This window comes from Oncorhynchus mykiss, chromosome 10 (genome assembly GCF_057628025.1).
Source record: "Oncorhynchus mykiss isolate SJ-2025 chromosome 10, ASM5762802v1, whole genome shotgun sequence".
In the NCBI taxonomy this organism is placed as follows: Eukaryota; Metazoa; Chordata; class Actinopteri; order Salmoniformes; family Salmonidae; genus Oncorhynchus; species Oncorhynchus mykiss.
This window is the reverse complement of record NC_143031.1, coordinates 4,986,695-4,996,396: the sequence shown is the minus strand read 5'-3', so window position 1 is coordinate 4,996,396 and position 9,702 is coordinate 4,986,695. Positions and strand designations below refer to the sequence as shown.

General features: G+C 43.0%; 2 protein-coding genes and 1 pseudogene across 2 annotated transcripts; 1 reads left to right on the top strand and 2 right to left on the bottom strand.

The window, feature by feature from the left end:
• Nucleotides 1-265: 265 nt before the first annotated feature.
• LOC110534829 (olfactory receptor 8G17-like) lies at nucleotides 266-6,243 on the bottom strand. Its single transcript, XM_021619770.3, has 6 exons — nucleotides 6,064-6,243; nucleotides 5,652-5,704; nucleotides 3,708-3,929; nucleotides 3,110-3,226; nucleotides 1,352-1,549; nucleotides 266-586 (listed from the first exon to the last, which is right to left on the bottom strand). Exons 1-6 carry the CDS (start codon nucleotides 6,205-6,207, stop codon nucleotides 331-333), a joined length of 990 nt encoding a protein of 329 aa, XP_021475445.3. The 5' UTR covers nucleotides 6,208-6,243; the 3' UTR covers nucleotides 266-330.
• Nucleotides 2,931-5,557, top strand: LOC149979915 (uncharacterized). Its single transcript, XM_090188710.1, has 3 exons — nucleotides 2,931-3,204; nucleotides 3,391-4,868; nucleotides 5,470-5,557. Exons 2-3 carry the CDS (start codon nucleotides 4,321-4,323, stop codon nucleotides 5,555-5,557), a joined length of 636 nt encoding a protein of 211 aa, XP_090044836.1. The 5' UTR covers nucleotides 2,931-3,204; nucleotides 3,391-4,320.
• LOC118937049 (U1 spliceosomal RNA) lies at nucleotides 3,373-3,502 on the bottom strand (annotated as a pseudogene).
• Nucleotides 6,244-9,702: the final 3,459 nt, after the last annotated feature.

Here is a 9,702-nt window from a genome sequence, read left to right as displayed (position 1 = left end):
GCTTGTCATCGGCAAGGACTAGAGTTTTTTAGGATAAAAAGAAACTAAGCACCGGCTAAATCCGAGAGGAAAAGCTGGTTCAGTCTGCTTTCCAAAAGACACTGGAAGACAAATTCACCGTTCAGCAAGACAATAACCCAAAACATAAGATCAAATATACACTGGCATTGCTTACCATGGTGACAGTGAATGTTCCTGAGTGGCTTAGTTACAGCTTAGACTTAAATCGCCTTGAAAATCTATGCCAAGACTTGAAAATGGCTGTTAGGTGTGAATACTTTCAGAAGGCACTGTAAATATATCATTTTTAAGAGAAAAAATTCAAGAACTTCATGTTGGTTTGACCTGCGTCACAGCTCTTTGTGCCCCTCTTCTGAGCATCTTCTTGACTGATACCTTAAACTCCTCCGTCTTCAGAACGTATATGATGGGATTAAGCATTGGTGGCAGTATCGAGGTCAGGGAGAGGTTGATGATGCGGACGTTGGTTGGTATGATGGTGTAGAGAGAGTACGTGAAAATAATTGGCAGGTAGAATATGGCCACCAGTATTAGGTGTGAGGTACATGTCTTAATGGCTCTGAGTCTGGGAAAGAGAGAGAGAGAGAGAGAGAGAGAGAGAGAGAGAGAGAGAGAGGAACAGAGAGGGGAACAGAGAGAGAGATAAAGAGAGAGAGAGAGAGAGAGAGAGAGAGAGAGAGAGAGAGAGAGAGAGAGAGAGAGAGAGAGAGAGAGAGGAACAGAGAGGGGAACAGAGAGAGAGATAAAGAGAGGGAAAGAGAGCGTGAGAGAGGGTAAGAAAGAGAGAGAGGGAGAGACGTGAAGGGAGAGAAAGAGAGAGACAGAAAGAAGTGGACAGAGAGAGGGAGTGAGAGAAAGAGAGGTAGAGGGAGAGAGACAGAGAGACAGAAAGAAGTGGATTGAGAGAGGGAGATAGGGAGAGAGAGGTGGAGGGTGAGAGAGGGAGAGAGAGGGAGAGAGAGGTGGAGGGTGAGAGAGGGAGAGAGAGAGAGAGGTGGAGGGTGAGAGATGTAGAGAGAGAAAGAGAGGTGGAGGGTGAGAGAGGGAGACAGAGAGAGAAAGAGGTGGACATAGAGAGAGAAAGAAAGAGAGAGCGAGAGAGCGAGCGAGAGCGAGAGAGAGGGAGAGAATGTGTGTCAGTACACCATGTGATTATCTATACAGTTTAATTGCATTCTCAATATTTCCCAGCATTTATCATTCCTGTAACAAGTCCATAACTAAAAACATATTTCTGAGGCCTCACACCAATCAGCATATGGGCCGTTCTGGCTTGGACAAGTCTACTTACTGACTTGACTTACTTATTCCAATCAGTATTACTTCTCACCTGTCCTGGGGCAGTGTGATGGTGAACAGGGCGTGTGTTATGCAGATGTATGATGATATGATGAAGATCATTGGGAGATAGAGAACTATACAGGGGTTGATTTCGCTCATCGCTATGTTAGGGACCACATTAGAACAGGGGGCCGCCAGACGGAACAGAGGACCGTGGTCACAGAAGTAGCTGTTGATCACCAGAGACCTACAATACAATACATTATATACCATGTTATTACCCAGATATTAGAGCGAACAACAGAAATGTGTCAAAAAAACTCTCGACCAGCTATTGGTACACCTCCGCCACTGGAATTTCTCTCACATTCAAGATGAAGGTTATTAAAGGAACATAAAGGAACAATTCCAGAACTTTTTGGAGATCAAACTGCTTCAGAAATGTGTTTTGCTGCTCGGAACAAAACATTTGGAAAATAATTTTGGTTTTAATCCCTGATTGTGTGTAGATGAGAAAAAAAAAGTGTGCCCAAAGTAAACTGCCTGTTATTCAGGCCCAGAAGCTAGGATATGCATATTATTAGTAGATTTGGATAGAAAACAGTAATGTTTCTAAAACTGTTAAAATGTCTGTGCGTATAACAGAACTGTTTTGGCAGGCAAAACCCCGAGGACAAACCTTCCAGGGGGAAAACAATTGAGGTCATAGTATTTCCCAATAAGTTTCTATGGGAAATTTAATAGGAACCTGGTTGCAGTTCCTATGGCTTCCACTAGATGTCAACAGTCTTTAGAAATTGTTCAATGTTTTTCTTTTGAGAAATGAAGAAGTACAGCTGTTCTTTGTTTGTGTCCAGATGGATTCTACTGTTTGGTGCGTGAACTGGAACGCGCTTCACGTTGTTTTTATCCGGTATTGGAAACAGTTTATCCCGTCTTAAATTTTGTCAATTATTTACGTTTCAGGATACCTGAGGTTGGATTAGGAACGTTGTTTGAAATGTTTGGACCAAGTTTACAGGTAACTTATTAGATCCTTTGTGGGCATGTTGGGACCGGTGTATTTCTGAATCAAACGCGCCAAATAAATGGACATTTTGGGGATATAAAGAAGGAATTTATCGAACAAAACGACCATTCATTGTGTCACTGAGACATTTGAGATTACAAAAAGAAGAAGATCTTAATGAGTAAGGCATTTATTATATCGTTATTTCTGACTTTTGTGTCGCCACCTGCCTGGTTGAAAATTACTTTCATGTGTTTGTATTCGGGGCGCAGTCCTCAGATAATCTGCTTTTTGAAATCTGACACTGCGGCTGGATGAACAAGAAGTTAAGCTTTATTTTGATGTAATACACTAATATTTTCTGTTATCTTGAAGTTTGAATTTGGCGCTCTGCAATTTCACTGGGTGTTGTCAAATCGATCCCGCTAAAGGGATTGGCGCGCGAAGGGATCAATATCAGGTTTAAACAAGTGACATCAATAAGGGATCATAGGTTAAACCTGGATTCACCTAGTCAGTCATGGAAAGAGCAGGTGTTGACCCGCACGTCTTGATCAAGTCTGACAATAAAACAGCGGGAGCATTCATCAACGTAAGGATATATTATATTCGACTATATTTATATCTACTATACTGTATTTTATCATGAATTGATTTTTTTGCACCAGCAAGTCATTGGACTGGAGGTTCGTACGTCTGAAACCAATAGTTTGATGTGATTTAACAGATAAATCTATGCTTCACAGAAGCTATGCTTTTGCGGTGGAGTTGGTGCACTACAACACGCTACATACTAACCTACAGAAAGAGAGCCGGGTGATGAGACACACAGAGATCAACACCATCAACACAGCAAACGCCCAGGCGGCCCCCGTCAGCTGGAGCATGGACCTGTGAGTGATCATCATGTGGTACCTGGAAAGAACATTACAATGGAACTTTGAGAGTTGATGACACAGCCCCTCTGGTCATTTAATTGCATCTCTGTGGGGGAAAAGATGTTCGACTTTATTGTGTTATTATCGCCAATGTTTTATATGATTTGTCTTTATATGTTTTTCATATATAAAATTATTCAGTCGAGATTCCCACATTTGGAGAACTTGCAGGGGTCAGCACGACCAGAGTGGCCGAACCTCACCCTGGTAATCCTCCTTTGTGATCAAGGTGTTTCCCCTGTCAGGTAACTATATCCTTATATATGATTTTAAAAGTAGTGAATCCATGTTAAATCGTATTTCTTTTATATAATACATTTAATAAATACATTTGAATAAATTGTCAAATCAAATTATTCAATTCAAAATAAATAAAAAATATCCCAGAAGGGTAAAATTAAATTGTGTTTCTGAATGTTATTTTAATTGAGTTAATAATGTGATGTATTATCTGAGACCTGAGCGGGTAGCAGATGGCCACCAGTCTGTCATAGGACAGGATGGTGAGGTTGAAGGACTGCATGGTGATGAAGAGGAAGACGAAGAAGAGGCTCGTGAGACACTGGTCGTAGGAGATGAGCTGTCTGCTGAACAGAAACATATCCAGCAGCTTGGGAACCAGGGCCGTGCTTTCACACACGTCTGTGAAGGCCAGGTTGAACACAGCGATGTACTTGGGGCTGCAAGGTCAGAACATAGATATCTTTTAATATTAATATAAATATCATGTAACAGAGATCAGGGAGCAGGGCAGGCTCCCAGACACATGTCTGTGAGGTCCAGGTTGAACACAGCAATGTACAGCAATGTACCGTTCACGTGCTGGGCGTCACTACAGGTTCTATTATATTATATTATATTCACTATAAGTAACTATAAGTATATGTTACTATAAGTAACATAATAATAATATAAGTATTATGTAACGGAGGGGCCCCACAAGGGTGCGTTCTGAGCCCTCTCCTGTACTCCCTGTTCACCCACGACTGCGTGGTCACGCACGCCTCCAACTCAATCATCAAGTTTGCGGACGACACAACAGTGGTAGGCTTGATTACCAACAACGACGAGATGGCCTACAGGGAGGAGGTGAGGGCCCTCGGAGTGTGGTGTCAGGAAAATAACCTCACACTCAACGTCAACAAAACTAAGGAGATGATTGTGGACTTCAGGAAACAGCAGAGGGAACACCCCCCTATCCACATCGATGGAACAGTGGTTGAGAGGGTAGCAAGTTTTAAGTTCCTCGGCGTACACATCACAGACAAACTGAATTGGTCCACCCACACAGACAGCATGGTGAAGAAGGCGCAGCAGCGCCTCTTCAATCTCAGGAGGCTGAAGAAATTCGGCTTGTCACCAAAAGCACTCACAAACTTCTACAGATGCGCAATCGAGAGCATCCTGGCGGGCTGTATCACCGCCTGGTACGGCAACTGCTCCGCCCACAACCGTAAGGCTCTCCAGAGGGTAGTGAGGTCTGCACAACGCATCACCCGGGGCAAACTACCTGCCCTCCAGGACACCTACACCACCCGATGTCACAGGAAGGCCATAAAGATCATCAAGGACAACAACCACCCGAGCCACTGCCTGTTCACCCCGCTATCATCCAGAAGGCGAGGTCAGTACAGGTGCATCAAAGCTGGGACCGAGAGACTGAAAAACAGCTTCTATCTCAAGGCCATCAGACTGTTAAACAGCCACCACTAACATTGAGTGGCTGCTGCCAACACACTGACTCAACTCCAGCCACTTTAATAATGGGAATTGATGGGAAATGATGTAAAATATATCACTAGCCACTTTAAACAATGCTACCTAATATAATGTTTACATACCCTACATTATTCATCTCATATGTATACGTATATACTGTACTCTATATCATCTACTGCATCTTTATGTAATACATGTATCACTAGCCACTTTAACTATGCCACTTTGTTTACATACTCATCTCATCTGTATATACTGCACTCAATACCATCTACTGTATCTTGCCTATGCCGCTCTGTACCATCACTCATTCATATATCTTTATGTACATATTCTTTATCCCCTTACACTTGTGTCTATAAGGTAGTCGTTTTGGAATTGTTAGCTAGATTACTTGTTGGTTATTACTGCATTGTCGGAACTAGAAGCACAAGCATTTCGCTACACTCGCATTAACATCTGCTAACCATGTGTATGTGACAAATAAAATTTGATTTGGAGATCGGGGAGCATGGCAGGCTCCCACACACATGTCTGTGAGGTCCAGGGGAACGGGGAGCAGGGCAGGCTCCCACACACATGTCTGTGAGGTCCAGGGGAACGGGGACTTCAATAAGATAGAATGTCCAATTAAGGCTGTTATACACTGTATTGTGTTAATGAGATTAAAGAGGTCTGATTACCTGTGGAGACTGCGGTCCACGTAGATGCCAGTCATGACGAAGGTGTTGCCAACCTAGACCCAACACACACACACACACACACACACACACACACACACACACACACACACACAGCAGAAATGACCCAAAATGTAAGTTCTTAAGTTAGTAACACCCTAGACCAGAGCTAGTAAGTAACATCCTGGACCAGAGCTAGGTGGTAACACCTTGGACCAGAGCTGGTTAGTAACACCCTGGACCAGAGCTGGTTAGTAACACCCTGGACCAGAGCTGGTTAGTAACACCCTGGACCAGAGCTGGTTAGTAACACCCTGGACCAGAGCTGGTTAGTAACACCCTGCAACAGAAGTAGTTAGTAACACCATGGACCAGAGCTAGTTAGTAACACCCTGGACCAGAGCTACGGCCTTACCAGAGAGATGATGTAAACTAAACAGAGGAAGATGTAGTAGTAGTTCATGTCGGGGATGGCTATGAAACCACTGATGAAGAAGTAAGGGGGTCGGATGATGGTGTTGACGTCTGTCTGGTTAGGGTCAGAGGTCAGGGAACTCATCCTGACTGGAGGTGTTAACGTCTCCCTCTGGCTGGTGATAATCTGTGGAAATACATTATCACAAATAAAGATATATTCAAAACTGTACATTACTTCACCTGTTGACAAAAACATAATTGAAGCATCGTTAGTAGAAAGGAAATTATCCAAGTTCATCAGAATTGTATTTGCAAATAATTTATAATAATAAATTAATTAATATTATATTTAAATTGTGTTTATTTATGTATTCAATGTTACTGCATTTGATACCAGTTGCTAAAAAATAGTTAATTAAACCACTCACTTCAGACATCAAACTAAATACCAGAATGTCAACATCTCCATCAACTACTAAAGCCACTGTTTATCATGTAAATGTAAAGTTGAACCCACCTCCTCAGGTGATATGGTGGACCTGACAGCCCAGGTCTAGTGTGAGTACCTGGGCAGAGACAACAGGCTTATATACTGTATCATCATTACCTGTTGGTCATTAGTACAACACATAGAGTTACATCACTGGTTCCCAATCCTGGTCCTGGGAACCCAAAGGGATTCACATTTTAGTTACTGCACCAACACACCTGATTCAGCTAATCAACTCATCAACAAGCCTTTGATTAGATGAATCCGGACAACAACCTAAATGTTGTTGACCTTTTGGGATACACTGAAACAGCTAACGACACGTATAATAATGTATTATGTTAGTTTTACAAATAGCCTACATTATGTTCGTTTTGTAAAATCTAAAATGTGAAATAATACTTGACATAGATTTAGTGAAGTGAAACGGTTGTATTCCCCAGCTCATGAATCAACTAATCTTTGGACTGTGTTGTCGGTCACCAGATTGCTATCAAATCAAATTTATTTATAAAGCCCTTCTTACATCAGCTGATGTCACAAAGTGCTGTACAGAAACCCAGCCTAAAACCCCAAACAGCAAGCAATGCAGTTGTAGAAGCACGGTGGCTAGGAAAAACTCCCTAGAAAGGCCAAAACCTAGGAAGAAACCTAGAGAGGAACCAGGCAATGAGGGGTGGCCAGTCCTCTTCTGGTTGTGCCAGGTGGAGATTATAACAGAACATGGCCAAGATGTTCAAATGTTCATAGATGACCAGCAGGGTCAAATAATAATAATCACATTGGTTGTCGAGGGTGCAACAAGGCAGCACCTCAGGAGTAAATGTCAGTTGGCTTTTCATAGCCGAACATTCAGAGTATCTCTACCGCTCCTGCTGTCTCTAGAGAGTTGAAAACAGCAGGTCTGGGACAGGTTGCACGTCCGGTGAACAGGTCAGGGTTCCATAGCCGCAGGCAGAACAGTTGAAACTGGAGCAGCAGCCCGGCCAGGTGGACTGGGGACAGTAAGGAGTTCAGGCCAGGTAGTCCTGAGGCATGGTCCTAGGGCTCAGGTCCTCCTTCTCCGAGAAAGAAAGAAAGAAAGAAAGAAAGAAAGAAAGAAAGAAAGAAAGAAAGAAAGAAAGAAAGAAAGAAAGAAAGAAAGAAAGAAAGAAAGAAAGAAAGAAAGAAAGAAAGAAAGAAAGAAAGAAAGAAAGAAAGAAAGAAAGAAAGAAAGAAAGAAAGAAAGAAAGGAGAGAGAAAAAGAGATGGAATTAGAGAGGGAATTAGAGAGAGCCTACTTAAATTCACACAGGACACCGGATAAGAAAAGAGAAATACCTCAGATATAACAAACTGACCCTAGCCCCCCAACACATGAACTACTGCAGCATAAATACTGGAGGCTGAGACAGGAGTGGTCAGGAGACACTGTGGCCCCATCCGATGACACCCCCGGACAGGGCCAAACAGGCAGGATATAACCCCACCCACTTTTCCAAAGCACAGCCCCCACACCACAAGAGGGATATCTTCAACCACCAACCTACCATCCTGAGACAAGGCCGAGTATAGCCCACAAAGATCTCCACCATGGCACAAACCCCAAGGGGGGCGCCAACCCAGACAGGAAGATCACATTAGTGACTCAACCCACTCAAGTGAAGCATCCCTCCTAGGGACGGCATGAAAGAGCAACAGTAAGCCAGTGACTCAGCCCCTGTAATAGGGTTAGAGGCAGAGAATCCCAGTGGAAAGAGGGGAACCGGCCAGGCAGAGACAGCAAGTGCGGTTCGTTGCTCCAGAGCCTTTCCGTTCACCTTCACACCCCTATGCCAGACTACACTCAATCATAGGACCTACCGAAGAGATGAGTCTTCAATAAAGACTTAAAAGTTGAGACCGAGTCTATGTCTCTCACATGGGTAGGCAGACCATTCCATAAAAATGGAGCTCTATAGGAGAAAGCCCTGCCTCCAGCTGTTTGCTTAGAAATTCTAGGGACAGTTAGGAGGCCTGCATCTTGTGACCGTAGTGTACGTGTAGGTATGTGTGGCAGGACCCAATCGGAAAGATAGGTAGGAGCAAGCCCATGTAACGCTTTGTAGGTTAGCAGTAAAACCTTGAAATCAGCCCTATCCCAGGAAGCCAGTGTAGAGAGGCTAGCACTGGAGTAATAGGATCAATTTATTTGGTTCTAGTCAAGATTCTAGCAGCCGTGTTTAGCACTAACTGAAGTTTATTTAGTGCTTTATACGGGTAGCCAGAAAGTAGAGCATTGCAGTAGTCTAACCCCTGACAAAAGTATGGATTTATTTTTCTGCATCATTTTTGGACAGAAAGTCCCTTATTTTTGCAATGTTACATAGATGGAAAAAAGCTGTCTTTGAAACAGTCTTGATATGTTCGTCAAAAGAGAGATCAGGGTCCAGAGTAACACCGAGGACCTTCACAGTTTTATTTGAGACAACTGTACAACCATCAAGATGAATTGTCAGATTCAACAGAAAATCTCTTTGTTTCTTGGGACATAGAACTAGCATCTCTGTTTTGTCCGAGTTTAAAAGTAGAACATTTGCAGCCATCCACTTCCTTATGTCTGAAACACAAGTTCCAGCGAGAGCAATTTTGGGGCTTCACCATGTTTCATCGAAATGTACAGCCGTGTGTCGTCCACACAGCAGTGAAAGTTAACATTATGTTTCCAAATGACATCATCAAGAGCTAAAATATATAGTGACAACAATAGTGGTCCCATAACGGAACCTTGAGGAACACCGAAATTTACAGTTGATTTGTCAGAGGACAAACCATTCACAGAGACAAACTGATATCTTTCCGACAGATAAGATCTAAACCGGGCCAGAACTTGTCCCTGTAGACCAATTTTGGTTTCCAATCTCTCCAAAAGAATGCAGTGATCGATGGTATCAAAAGCAGCACTTAGGAGCACGAGGACAGATGCAGAGCCTCGGTCTGACGCCATTAAAAGGTCATTTACCACCTTCACAAGTGCAGTCTCAGTGCTATGATGGTGTCTAAAACTTGACTGAAGCGTTTTGTATACATTATTTGTCTTCAGGAAGGCAGTGAGTTGCTGCGCAACATTGTTTGCTAGCATTTGAGAGGAATGGGAGATTTGATATAGGCCGATAGTTTTTAATATTT

Excerpts from the sequence above, each read along its gene's own strand:
- LOC149979915 (XM_090188710.1), top strand. The coding sequence starts at position 4,321 with ATGGCCTACAGGGAGGAGGTGAGGGCCCTCGGAGTGTGGTGTCAGGAA. Across the intron at positions 4,869-5,469 it reads ACCCCGCTATCATCCAGAAG|ATCGGGGAGCATGGCAGGCT; the intron begins GCGAGGTCAGTA and ends TTTGATTTGGAG.
- LOC110534829 (XM_021619770.3), bottom strand. The coding sequence starts at position 6,207 with ATGAGTTCCCTGACCTCTGACCCTAACCAGACAGACGTCAACACCATC. Across the intron at positions 5,705-6,063 it reads TAGTTTACATCATCTCTCTG|GTTGGCAACACCTTCGTCAT; the intron begins GTAAGGCCGTAG and ends TGTTGGGTCTAG. Across the intron at positions 1,550-3,109 it reads ACCCGGCTCTCTTTCTGTAG|GTCTCTGGTGATCAACAGCT; the intron begins GTTAGTATGTAG and ends ATTGTATTGTAG.